The 14,572-nt window shown below is 31.7% G+C and overlaps 1 protein-coding gene across 6 annotated transcripts in view; it reads right to left on the reverse strand.

Moving 5' to 3' along the window:
- The window catches only part of LOC149571020 (RAN GTPase-activating protein 2-like), a 37,475-nt gene extending 33,176 nt beyond the window's left edge, over positions 1–4,299 (reverse strand). For 5 of the 6 annotated variants that reach the window (XR_016359756.1, XR_016359755.1, XR_016359753.1 and 2 more), the window contains exons 1-2: positions 4,113–4,299; positions 2,134–3,964 (exon numbers count right to left, since the gene is read on the reverse strand). Coding sequence is in view for 1 of the 6 variants with exons in the window: in XM_089812585.1 (XP_089668711.1) it covers positions 2,220–3,926 (1,707 nt within the window). In the remaining 5 variants the exon portion in view is untranslated. Of the gene's footprint in view, positions 1–1,925; positions 3,965–4,112 lie in introns of those variants that run through there. The other variant, XM_089812585.1, reaches the window with a different exon arrangement.
- Positions 4,300–14,572: the final 10,273 nt, after the last annotated feature.

Here is a 14,572-nt window from a genome sequence, read left to right on the forward strand (position 1 = left end):
CTATGATAAGAAGTAGAGTTCCTTAACGCATATGCATTCACTTCCTCATTCATATAATATTAGATGTAGTTTTCAGCGTCTTTGGGATAATTTTCCTCCATAAGAGAACCTTTTACAAGTCTTCGATGAGATCATATGCTGTTTCAAGAGTTTCATTTATTTTTTCAAGAGTTGCATACACTGCTTTATAGAGCATTCACTGTTCTTTGAGAGTTACGGTTCCATATGAATCATTTACTTCTTTCATAAACTATTTTGAGAGATCTTTCACAACCTTAAGATACCCTTCTTCCAAGAGATTATTCGCTATTTTAAGAACTTCACACAATGCATAGAACAAAGAGTCCAACATGAAGAAAAAAGGATTTCATAAGGAAAAGAGCAGATTTTAATGAAGAAGAGGAGCACTGTGCAAGAGCAGTGGTTTTTTTTATAAAAGAGCATTTAATTTTAATGTAAAAAGCAGTCTTCAATGCATGAATGTAAGATGGAGAATAAAAGAGGACAGCAAAGATCTCATTAAGAAAAGTAGTAAGGAGTTGAAAATAAATAGTTTATTTATGAGGAAAACAGTTCATCACAGAGAAACAACAATTTCAACAAATAAGTGCAGGGATCTAGTAAAGAAACCAAGTGGAAATATATAGTATCATAAGGAAATGCATTAATACCATGAAGGAATAGCTACATTGAAAGTAGTCTCAATGATGATGATGAATGACATTCAAGGCTGCCGTGAGAGTGTTTAAAGATTAAAAACGGTGATTTACAATATACAAAGCAGTGTTCAAGAATGAAAAGGCATGACAGTGGTGCAAGATTTTGTCACATATAGCAGTGATGTCCATGGAAAAAGGTCAGTGAGAAAGAGAACACTATCATGAGAGTGATCATTTTGTTCAACGAAATAAAAACAACAGAGGTCTGATATTAAGGTCATGACAGCCAAAACACATCGATATTGCAATGTACATGAAAGTGGAAGACTAAGATTAATATATTTTCAGAACATCAAACCTAATGCCAGGGATATTCACCAAATGAATGAAGAATGGATTAGTCCATCCTGAATTGGAGACAATTTGTCAAATCTTTGGATTAGTCCATCCTGAATTGGAGACAATTTGTCAGTTTTCTTAAAATTGAAAAAAACTACCTATAACTCTGGAGTTAATAGATAATAAGTGCAATTTATTAAACAATAGATATCCGATATAATTTTGATTCTCGCTCATCTAAATACATAGGAAAATTCCACAGAAAATAGATCTTGTATATCAATTAAACATTGAAAAAAATGTAAATACATTTAGAGAAGAAAAGGCATGTATATGAAAGGGCCAAAATCTAGCTGAAGTGTACTCTAGTTTACCAAGAGCTGAAAAGGACTTCACCTATGATAGTCTTTCTGTATTTAGAATTTTAAAATCACTTTTTTGGCCAGTTCAATGTGTGAATGATCCAGCTCAAGTTGCAGTATAGAAAAAGGCAAATATTCAAACAAATTGGGAGTTAATAGGGGTGTCGAGGTAGAAATTAGTTCTAATTTATTCACAAGACCACCAAGGCGAAAGATTTTGGGGGTAATTCAAACCATTTTAATTATTTTCAAAAGTGAGGCTTCTCAGCAAATCTTTTAGATTAGTTTTCCTAGCTAGGTATCATATATTTTAATATTTGCATTTAAATAGACTAACAAACAATAACCCCAGATGGTCGTATTCATGTACTACCTAAGTTGAATGCAATTTGAAATATAAAATTAAATTGGGGCATGCATGAAGGTTCACAACAGCTAGGAAACATGTGTTGATGATCTCATTTTACCATACAAATGATGTTATATTACATATGAAAATGAATTAACTTTCACATTTGTATCTGACTTATTAAAATAGAAAGCGAATTTCGGAACTCTGTGCAGCTTCAAACACCAAAACAAAAATTAGAGATTCAATTTAATATTTATTTACCTCTGTACACAACTCACAAATTTTTTCATTGTGACAAACTGACGAAGTGAAAACTGCGAATATAAAGATGTGGTTACTAAAACAGAACAGCTTCATGGGATTAGGAGTAACCAAAATCACCCAAATCTAAATGTCTGCACTCGAGATCTTAATGCCATACCTCATTTTTGGTTTATGGACTTTTTAATCCAACTCAGTGTCACTATCACTGCCATACCTCACTTTCGGTTTTTGCATTTTCTCCTCTCACTCACTATCGCTGTCAGTGATACCCTCTGCTCTATATTCATATTGCATGCCAGCATATTTAAATTGATATTCGCCCTTGGTACCTTTTCTGAGCACATCTTTAAATTGATGATAACGTCCAAGTACATATTCGCCCTTGGTACCTTTTCTGAGCACATCTTTGACGGTCTCAATTCCTTTTTTGGTAATGAAATTCTCAGAAATACGAAGCCAACTGAAATTGGGCTTGTTTGCAATAGCTTCCGCAGCAGCCTTAGCCCCAATTCCAGTCATAGCATTTGCACTCAAATCAAGTACTTCGAGCTGCTCATGGCCTTCTGAAATGGCTTTGCAAATTACAACTGATCCATCATCCTCGAGTTTATTGTTTCCTGCATAAAATGCGGTCAGCAAATTCTTATCAGCAAGGCATTCTGCTAAAGCTGGAGCTGCTTTTGGCGTGATCTCATTTCCTGAAATGATAAGAACTCTCAAGGATGGAGCTTTATCCTTGAGGCTGCGGGCAATAGCAATCACCCCTTCATCCTTAAGTTGATTGTTTCCTGCATAAAACGCGGTTAGCAAGTTCTTTACAGCAAGACATTCTGCTAAAGCTGGAGCTGCTTTTGGCGTGATATGATTTCCTGCAACCACAAGAACTCTTAAAGATGGAGCTGTATCTTTCAGGCTGCGGGCAATAGCAATCATCCCTTCATCCTGAAGATTCATATAGCCTAAGTCAACGTCTGTGAGACCTAGATGTCCAGAGATGACTTGGCTCAGCTGAAGCATGCGCACGTTTTTGGTAAAATTGCTCATTTGTAACATACTGCCTTTTCCCAAAGCTCCTCTTGAAGCCGTAGCGTCATAGATGCCATTGTTGTTTTCTGAGAAATCGAAATCGTCCAGAGCAATGCATTTCTTAATAAGTTCCAGAAAGGTCTCTGCTACATCGTCTCCTTCTTCCGAGTAAATGACAAAGAAACTATTAATCCTTTCAATAGATGGAAGAAGTTCAAAAATGGCTCCGAAAGCTTCTAGGGAAATGTTGCCAATAATGAATCCCAAATTTTCCACCTTTTTCTGAGATTTCAAGAGTGGTGCAAAAGCTTCGACGGCATTCTCTCCCAATTCCCCCAAATCAAGAGTCAAGGATCTCAGCATGCACCCTTCTAAAGCAGATGAAAATATTTTCATAACCTCAAGTGCCTCTTCCTCAGATCTTCCGCACAAAAAATTTGTAAGATCCACATCTTTTAAAGTTTTGTGAATATCCATCAGGACTCTTTTTGCAACAAGGGCTGCCTCCACTCCATAACTGCGGTTGCCAATGCATATCTTGGTACAAGAGTTCTTGAGCTCTTCCAATGGCCTGAAGAGCTCTATGGCTAAAGGTTCGTCAACAAGTCCTCCCCATTTCCCTCTTGATATATCAAATTCAGTTTCTCTCACTTCAACGATTTCGTCATCTGCTTCTTCATCTCCTTCTTCAACTGTTTCTTCATCTGTTTCAGGAAACGTTTCTTCATCGACTTCTTCAACTATTTTTTCATCTGTTTCAGGGAACGCTTCCATGAAATTAGGGTTTTCTGTCTCCGCAGGGGGTCCTAGCTCAAAGGCATCTGTTATATCTTCTATTTCTTCTGCATGTTCTCCTGCCCTTTCTGTTGGAGGTGAGAGGTTCGTGAATGATATTCTATCTGCATGACTCTGGATGGTGTCCATGACCTTTACCAAAAGAAAAAGAGCTCTGTTTCTGTGATCTGTACCAAAACACCCAAAACGAGATTTTGAATATATATAGACTGAATACAATCATTATAGTGTTAATTTCAAAAAATGAGGAGTTGCAGGTAAACATTTCGATAAAATAATTTTGCGAGAAAAAGAAAGCAATACAGGATCATGTACCTGAAAACTCCTGGAGTCGTTACAATATATTTCCAAATTTGTCTGGCAAGGTGAAAATTCAATAGATTTATGCAATGCAAACTCAGAAAACTTGTTAGGCAGAAGTATGTTCTGCAATCGATGGTTCAAAAATATGAGAGAGCGCAAGACGATTAAAATAATCTCGTCGCTATCTGTCGCCCACAACCATTAGCTTTGCAGCTTTGCACGCCTTTTATGGTGACGTTTTTTTTGCCTATGCATCTTCTAGTATCTATCCATCTTCTAGTATCTGCCCTGTTTTACGTTAAAAACAAAGCTCAATTAATTAAATTAATTAAATTTTTAATTTACTATACTTAAAAATATTTATATTTTTTTAGTTAGTGTAGATCCCCAGCATATGGCATTAATTTTTCGTCACATAAAATATTGTTTCAAGCTAAGGTTTCGAATCCAATATTTATACCGAGAGGCATATACAATGGGAGAAACACTTCCCAGCACGAAGAATATTCCAAGGAACAATCCATGTAAGGGAAAAAGATTTTTATGCCGAGAGGCATATACAATGGGACAAACACTTCCCAGCACAAAGAATAATCCAAGGAATAATCCGTGTAAGGAAAAAAAGATTTGGTGAGAGTTACAAATGAAATTAAAATATAGAATGCCATTTGGCAATCAAAAAGATTTGGTGAGAGTTACAAACGAAATTAAAATATGGAATGTCATTTGGCAATCAAAAAGATTTGGTGAGAGTTAGAAACGAAATAATAGGCCTCGAGAAAGTAGGGCCCGAAAAAGTAGGACCCAAAAAAATAGGGCACGAAAAACTAGGGCCTGAAAAAATAGGGGCAAAATAATTTTAATATGATTTTTTTTTTGTTAAATATAATTTTGCATGCACATTCATACTTCTTTTTTGTGGGGAGTGGGGGAATTTGAAACAAATTCGTGGAATGTGAAGAGACGTCTGTTGGGGGATATGAGGAGCCTCTCAGAAGTTATAAAACCAAGGCTCACCATTTCATTTTCATTTTATGTTTTTGCGGGAGGAAGAGGTGGAGGTTATTGGAGGATTAGATTGGAGTTTTTGAATAAGAGTAGATTGAAGTTTTGGAGTAACATTTTTGCAGTTGAAATTTCTATTTTTTATTTACATTTTCATTTAGATTTAGATGTAGATGTAAATTGAAATTCAGAATTAGTTATAATATTCTACTTTGATTTAGATTTCAATTTTAATTAATTTGATTTAGATTTAGAATTATGTTCGTAACTATTTAGGCTTGCATTTAATAGTTTAGTATTGCATGTTTGATTTAGATTTAGATTTGTATTCAAAATCTATTTGATTTATATATTTTATAATTCTTTTTATTTACATATTTTAAAAGTGCATGTTTCAAATTAGTTTTATATTTGCATGTTTCATATTAGTTTTAGATTTTCATAGTTCAAAATAGTTTTGGTTTGCATGTTTTAGATTTGAATGTTTCACAATAGTTTTACATTTGCATGTTTCTAAGTATTTATATTTTCATGTTTTAAAGCATAATTTTATCATTAATCTAGATGAGAATGCCACCATATCAATACAATTTATAGTTTATTAAAGTTAATGATTTATTTAAAGTAGGTAAATCATATATTTAGTATATATTTTAACATTATTGAATTATAAAATAAAATAAAATATTCAAAATAATAGCTAGCCAAAATAATATTAAGCCAAATGGATGTTGAAATAATAGAACCTAAAAAAATAAGGCCAAAAAAATAGAACGCAAGAAAATAGGGCTGAAATAACTTAATTAAAATTTTTAATATAAAACATTTTCTTTTTGTTAAATATATTTTTGCATGCACATTCATGCTTATTTTTTGTGAGGAGTGGGAGAATTTGAAACAAATTCATGGAATGTCAAAAGACATCTATTGGGAGATATGAGGGTTCTCTCATAAATTATAAAACAAATGCTCCTCATTTCATTTTCATTTTGTGTTTTTGCAGGGAGGAAGAGATGGAGATTATTGGAGCAATTAGAGGTTTTTAATAGGAGTAGATTAAAGTTTCATATAGTTTAGCCTTGTATGTTTGATTTAGATTTAGGATTCAAAAACTTTTTGATTTAGATATTTGATAATACATTTCTTTTGTAGATTTTTAATGTGCATGTTTCAATTTAGTTTTACATTAGTTTTAGATTTGCATATTTCAAAATACTTTTGGTTTCCATGTTTAGATTTGTATGTTTCATAATAGTTTTATATTTGCATGTTTCATAATTAAATTTAATCATTGATGTGGACAAGAAGGTCACCTTATCGATAAAATTTGTATTTTATTAAAGTTAGTGATTCATTTAAAATAAACGAATCATATATTTAGTTTATATTGTCATTATTTAATTAGATTATATATGTGGCCACTAAATATATTAATTAAGAAAGAAAATCATAAGTCTAAATAGATTCCTTAATGATAGGGAGATTTATTGATTACAATTCTTAATCATTGTAATAAAAATTGCATTAGCATTATTAAAAATTCAACAATATATAATGTTCTTACATGATCATGGAGAAATAATTTTCATAAAATTGACTCATATATTCTTTCACACTTTTAACATCATCTGAATTGTTGTGTTGGGACTTATAACTTCCCTTTCATGAATTAATTTTTCCACTATTTGAGTCATTTGTATAACATATATCCCAAATTTGACTATAGTTGTACTCCAAATACTCCAACACTACACCTAAATCTCATACTTCCCTTAACCCTGTCCCTTATTTTAGTGTAACATTTAACCACTTATTAACCCTAACCATAACACTGAGTGTCATATAAATGAAATTGTAAACCTTGGATCTTAACTATAACTCTTACTCTATATATGATTGTACTAATCATTTAGTAAATTATATACCTTAGCCTAACCCTATATGTACAAGTATCTAGAAATAAATTTTTTTTTTTATAAGTGATATTATATATACACACACACCCACAGAGAGAGAGAGAGAGAGAGAGAGAGAGAGAGAGAGAGCATATATGTAGACAAGAAGTTGTACTAATCATTTAGTAAATTATATACCTTAGCCTAACCCTATATGTACAAGTATCTAGAAATAATTTTTTTTTTTATAAGTGATATTATGTATATACACACACCGAGAGAGAGAGAGAGAGAGAGAGAGAGAGAGAGAGAGAGAGAGAGAGAGAGAGAGAGAGAGAGAGAGAGAGAGAGAGAGAGCATATATGTAGACAAGAAGTTGTACTAATCATTTAGTAAATTATATACCTTAGCCTAACCCTATATGTACAAGTATCTAGAAATAAATTTTTTTTTATAAGTGATATTATGTATATACACACACCCAGAGAGAGAGAGAGAGAGAGAGAGAGAGAGAGAGAGAGAGAGAGCATATATGTAGACAAGAAGGAGCTCATATTATGTTTCTTATAGAGGCATGTTTTATGGAGAGAGAGAGAGAGAGAGAGAGAGAGAGAGAGAGAGAGAGAGAGAGAGAGCATATATGTAGACAAGAAGGAGCTCATATTATGTTTCTTATAGAGGCATGTTTTATGTAGAGAGAGAGAGAGAGAGAGAGAGAGAGAGAGAGAGAGAGAGAGAGAGATTATGAGGTGTATCTAGACAGTAGGCACAAAGAGAGTTAGGGTTAGGGTTAGGTTTAAAATTAGAGTTAGAGTTGGGATTAGGGTTAGGGTTAGAATTAGGGTTAGAAATATAGTTAGGATTAGAGATAGAGTTAGGGTTATGGTAAGGGGAAGAATTAGGGTGAGGGTTAGAATTAGGGTTACAAATATAGTTAGGGTTAGTGTTAGGGTTAGAATAAGAGTTAAGGTTAGGGTTAGAGATAGAGTTAGAATTAGAATTAGAATAAGGGGTGGAGTTAGAATTAGAGCTAGAGTTAGGGTTATATTAAGGGTTATAATTAAGGTTATGATTAGAATTAGTGGTAGAGTTAGGGTTATGGTTAGTGTTAGGGTTATGGTTAGGGTTAGCATTAGAGTTAGGGTTAGGGTTAGTGTTAGAGTTATGGTTAGGATTAGCATTAGGGTTAGGGTTACAATTAGAGTAAGAGTTAAAATTAGAGTCAGTTATAGTGTTAGTGTTAGTATAAGAGTTAAAGTTAGACTTAGAGTTAGAGTTAGGGTTCAAGTTAGAGTTAGAGTTAAAGTTAGAGATAGAACTGTGTTCAGGGTTAGATTAGGGTTAGGGTTAAAGTTACCTTATTAGATTTAGGGTTAGGTTAAGAGTTAGGGCTAGGATTAGGATTAGAATTAGGATTAGTGTTAGAGTTTGAGTTATATATAATGTTAGGGTTAAGATTAGGGGTAGGTTTATTGTCAAAGTTAGGGTGAGGGTTAATATTCGGGTTAGGATTACAAAAAGTGTCAAAGTTAGAGTTAGGGTTAGAATTAGGGGTAGGGTTAGAATCATGGATAAAGTTAGAGTTGGAGTTAGGATTAGAGTTCGAGTTAGAGTTAGATTTAGGGTAAGAATCAGGGTTAGGATTAGAATTAGCATTAGAGTTAGAGCTAGGGTTAGAATTAGGGTTAGGGTTAGGGTTAGGGTTAGGGTAAGAATTAGAGTTAGAGTTAGAGTTAGGGTTAGAGTTAGGAACAAAGTTATAATTAGGGTTACAATTATGTTTGGGTTAGAGCTAGAATTGGGGTTAGGGTTAGAATTAGGGTTAGAGTTAGGGTTATATAGGTTCAGGTTAAGATTAGGGGTAGAATTAGAGTTACGATTAGAGTTAGAGTTAGAATTAGGGTTACAAATATAATTAGGGTTAGAGATAGAGTTAGAATTAGAGTTAGAATAAGGGTTGGAGTTAGAGTTAGAGTTAGAGTTAGGGTTATATTTAGGGTTAGAATTAAGGTTAGGATTAGAATTAGTGTTAGAGTTAGGGTTATGGTTAGTGTTAGGGTTATAGTTAGGGTTAGAGCTAGAATTGGGGTTAGGGTTAGAATTAGGGTTAGAGTTAGGGTTATATAGGTTCAGGTTAAGATTAGGGGTATAATTAGAGTTACAATTAGAGTTAGAGTTACAATTAGGGTTAAGGTTAGAATTAGGGTTACAAATATAATTAGGGTTATAGATTGAGTTGGAGCTAGAGTTAGGGTAAGGGTAATAATTAGGTTTAGGGCTAGAATTGGTTTTAGAAGTAAAGTTAGGGTTAGGGTTAGGGTTAGATTTAGAGGTAGGATTTGAGCTAGATTTAGAGATAGATTTAGAATTAGAACAAGAGTTGGAGTTAGAGGTAGGGTTAGAATTAGGGCTAGGATTATGGTTAGCATAAGGGTTATGGTTAGAGTTAGGGTTAGCATTAGGGTTAGGGTTATAATTAGTGTAATTTTTAGTGTTAGTGTTAGGGTAAACTAGCTTTCACACACACACACACACACACACACACACACACACACATATATATATATATATGCAGGAGCATCCAGAGGTATAAGGGCAATCCTGTGTCACCCAAAAAAAAAAATACTTAGACTTAGTTTCTATTTGATGTGTTTTCATTTTTTGATACCCATTTGGGTCAAATAAAGGTTCCAACTCTCACAGTTCCACTATTAGTGTGTTTGAAAATCTCAAAAAAATAGGAGCATGTATTTGGGCCATCATTTTGATAAACTAGAAGGTGTGAATTCGCCAGATGAATGTAATCATGATTTAGAGCATTCCAGAAAAAGAATCAGGTCAATAGGCCCCACGGTTTGAAAGTTATTGCAGTTTTTCGAGTTTTGGAGACCTCCTAAGAATGCTTCAAAATCAGGTTTGGGGCATTAAATGACCTCGAAAGGGGTCAAAAAATGGGGGATGAACAAAGCTTGTCCATAAGGCTATAGAGCACTTCGAGAGCTTTCTAAAAATGTAAACGGTTCGTCAATCGGAGCTACGGTTCAAAAGTTATGCCTCTCGAAAGTTTGGTTACCATTTCTGGATTCTTCTAGATTTGCACCGACTTCTAACGCAACTTCTGGAACCTTCTATTTTGTTGGTGGATGCCTACTAGCACTTTCTAGAATGTACTCCTAGTCCTTAACCCTTCAGGGTCTATTTAAGGAGATTTCTGGCATTGTAAAAGGCAGTTCAGAGTGGAGTTTGAGAGGAGGTACTGAAAGGAGAAATTATATCCAGATTTATGCTATTGTAAGCCCTTAGGGCATGTTCTGAAGTTTATTTTCTCTGTACTATTTGTAAAAGCTTATTTTCTCAGTTAATATAATTTTCCCTTTCTGTTGTGTCCATTTTGTTCTTGGGTTGTGTCCCCATCATATATATATAAAATGCCGAGAGTCATCCTTCTCGAGGCACCTATTTTAATTCAAATCGTATCCAACATAAAAAAAACCATTACGATTTAAATTAAAATAGGTGCCTCGAGAAGGATGACTCTCGACATTATATATATATATATAATTGAAAAATATTCATAAAATCTAATGATAAGAATGTAATAAATGTTGATGTCCTATCACATGAGCTCGCCAACGCTCAACACATGCGGACGTATAAGTCTAAATCGTACAAATTTACAAAGCCCAGCTGAAACTCCATGTATATCTCTGTATACGTAGACACTTGTCGCATAGCTCTTCTCATTGGCCCATTCTGCCAAGTTTCACTGCCACCGACTCAAGCATTAACTCGCTTCCTACAACGAATGAATATTATAATAAAGTTTAACTGTCTATGTCAATGGACGATATTATGGAATCCCACGACATTAGTCGCCCCTTCAAATCTTTAGTTAATTGTTGTGCCTTCGACGATTGGACTGCTTTCTTAACACCACACCGACATTGTCATAGGAATTCATGATATCTTTTCTTCTCTTTGAAGTCATATTCGTGCCATCATATGAACTTTTTTATAGGATTAACGAAGTTATGAAGCTTTGACAAATGATAATACAAGTCTTTATATATGAGAAGTGTTGTTTTTTCATTTAAGGAATCTCTTCTTCTTTTCTTCAACTATTTAGAAACTTTTTTTACAGACATAACCTTTTCTTATTATAAATAAATCAAATCAAATCTTAATTTGATAAAACATTGGGTGGGAAATTAAATAGAAAGTTTCTTTATTGATCTTGAGTTAATTTTCAACTATTTGGAAACTTCCTTTAAAAACATACCTTTTATAATAAATCTTGATTTAATGAAACATTGAGTGTGAAATTAAATAGAAAGTTTCTTTATTGATCTTGAGTTAATGAAATTGAAATTGGAAAATTGTGATTAGAAAATTTCAATAAAATGTTTAGATATTGAGATGCATTTAGGTTCTACTATTGTAAAAAGAAATACTTTTAATTTTAATAGATACCATAAGATTTTTATTTTAAATTAAAATTTAGTTAAAAATCAAATATTTCAATAAAATATAATAATAAATTTATTTTTGTTCATTAATTCACAAATTATTAAAAATTTGGAGATTGCAAAGTGTTTTCATAAGTGTATTTTAAAATTTTAAAAAGTTCTAAAATAGTAACACACAAATAATAGTTCTTATTATTTTTTAAAGATTAATAATTTAAAAAATCAAAAATTTATTTTTTTTCAAAATCTTCACTTAATTATTTTTCAAGATACTAAATTACAAATAATAAAATTTTAAATAATTTATTTCAAATTAAATTTATTTTTATTATGTTTTTTGAGTTCTAAAAAATATATTTAACAAATTATAAATTATAAACTTTAATCACTCCTATACATGAATAAATTTAAAATATTCTTACTTATATTTTAATTTGAATTACTTGGTCCACTAATTTTCAAAATATAAGTAATAGTTTTCTTAAAATTTATGAACTTAATTATTTCACAATAGGCAGGGACTCCTACTCTAAAAATTTAGTAAGTGAAGTAATATTTTTTAAAAAATTATGACTGAATTATGCATTGAAATAAAAAAATTTAATATTTTAATCACCTATTTTAATTATTTATTGCAACTCTTAGATGAATCTTAGTTTGAAAGATTTATAATATTTTATTATATCGAAAAAAATTATATTGTATTTATTTCATTCATCCACTACTAATATTTATTAAATAGTTCTTTCAATTATCATTATTTAAATTTTAATATTATATTATAAAATTTTAAAAACAATATATTATAAAAAAAATTGGATACATTTTTTATCAAATTATATAGCATAGTACACAAAAAGTATTGTTTCTATTATTATATTTAATAATATATTGTCAAAGTATTAAAATTATTATTCAACTTATTTCTTATGTATTATAATGTGTGAATCTTATGTGAATAAATTTGTTGGTTAAAAAAATTGATGCTTCTTAATTTGAACAATTTGCCACAACTACATGATTGTAGAAAATCAATTATGTATAAAATATATTTGAAAAAAATTGAATATGATTATTAAAAATTATGGAAGCACACATTAGTATATTTGATACATATAATAAATATATAATAAAATTAAAACTAAATTTATATCAAAATTAAAACAAATACTATTAAAGGCAAGTACTAAGCCACTATGTGGCACTTGTTATAAATATTTCATATAGAAAGTCATTTGTTGGTAAAGTTATTTTTTATATATATTGGTTTAGTTTTGTAGTGTATGGCAATTGTAACTTGACTATTAAGCTATTGTATTTATGAACATTCATTCATTCCTTTTGAAATTATTGGGGAATGACTTTTACTATTTAATTGATCTCTTAGGTATTTATAGCTTCTAGAGCAATATCAATGATATCATTATCTAACACAAGTTGTCCCCACCTTGAAACTCTCACCCTTGACAAGAATGATCATCTAAAGGATATTAAAATCCTATCTGGGAAGCTACAAATATACAATTGTATTTCCTTTTTGAACACATGTTGACAACTACAACCCCAATCTGACTCCAAAAGAAGGCTGGGACACTAGCTCGCAAAGAGCTCTTGTTATTTCTATTTATTTTTTACTCAAATTAAATTTTATATTTTTTTTAGAAAATATTGTATGTAGTCTATATTAGTTTTTTTAAATATTTGATTTATAATTAATATTAAGATTTTGACATATAAATGGGTGTCAAATTCAAAATAGCTATCCAAAATTTAGTAACAAGGTTTCCATTTTTTTGTTTTATTAATGATTTCAATAAATAGCTAATATGAATTATATTTTTAATTATATTTTAGATTAAGTTTTTATAATTTAATTTCTAATAGAAAATTAAATTGAATTTTAGTTTGCATATATAAAAAATTAAATTATAATAATTAAAATATATATACTATTAACTTAATTTTCTATATATTAAATAATGATAGTTTTAATTTATTTTATACATATTTTGAATATTTATTAATTAGAATATAGTTTCTACACATTATAGTTATAAATAATTATGTTCTTAATAAATATATTTCATATATTTTATTTATATAAAAAAAAATATTGATGAATAGACCTTTCCTACTAATTAAATATTAAAGATACATATCTGCGAAGAAAAGGGGTCGGGGGTAGTTCACTATGTATGAAGTTGGATAAGACAACTATTCATAACTAAAAAACTATTATTAACAAAATAAATAAAGCCCTCAGGTTGCAAGAGCAGTGCCAACCGAGGGAGGGTCTTTATCATCAAAGCCCTAGCAGTCCATTGGGTTGGCAGTTGGCTCAAGGGGAGCCCAACCATTAGCAGGGACGGGAGAAGCATCATCAAGTTCTTTTTCTCCCTTGGCCTAGGCAGAGAAATAGATAAGTCCAGCCAAGGGAAAGCCCACTTAGGGTCTCTATGAGTAGAAGGCCAGCTTGCATCAAGGGCAGTAGCAGGAGCCACAAGGGACCAACCTGAACCCAACATCCACGAAGGCGAGGCTGAGTGGCGACGACCATTGAAATTTCCATTGGGAGAGAGGAGAGGAGGTTGCAAACGTGGAGTATGTGAGCAGCGTGCAAAACTACTCTGACCTATTAAATCTGTAACTTTGATTACCATACTGATTTGATTATGCAGATTCCACATATCTTATCTTGCATAAAATGCCTTATGAAGGCCTATATATACATTGGTCCTTGCCTAGGCATATCGATGTCTCCTTTGAGATGATTGTGTTTATGTATTAACTTAACCAATCTTAGTTAAGTTTAATTACAAACCAATATCTCCTTTGACCATCCATTATGAGAATGCAATTATGGGCCGACCTAGATAGGGTCATATCCCTTCAAGGGACTTGCCCTTTGGTTGATGTATTTATATAGGGTGTGGTTGTAGTTAAAGGACACACAAATAAAAATAGTTTGCCCCTTAAACAATACTTCCCTAGACGAATACTTGCTGAGATAAAACATTTCCAGAATTATATTTATCACTTCACTCAAGTCTGGTTATTGAAGATCATCTGCAGCAAGCATCATAAAAGAAGGTATTATTAAAGTTTG

The sequence above is a fragment of the Cupressus sempervirens genome, chromosome 2 (assembly GCF_028749045.1).
Source record: "Cupressus sempervirens isolate cs-2001-9-10 chromosome 2, ASM2874904v1, whole genome shotgun sequence".
Lineage (NCBI taxonomy): Eukaryota > Viridiplantae > Streptophyta > Pinopsida > Cupressales > Cupressaceae > Cupressus > Cupressus sempervirens.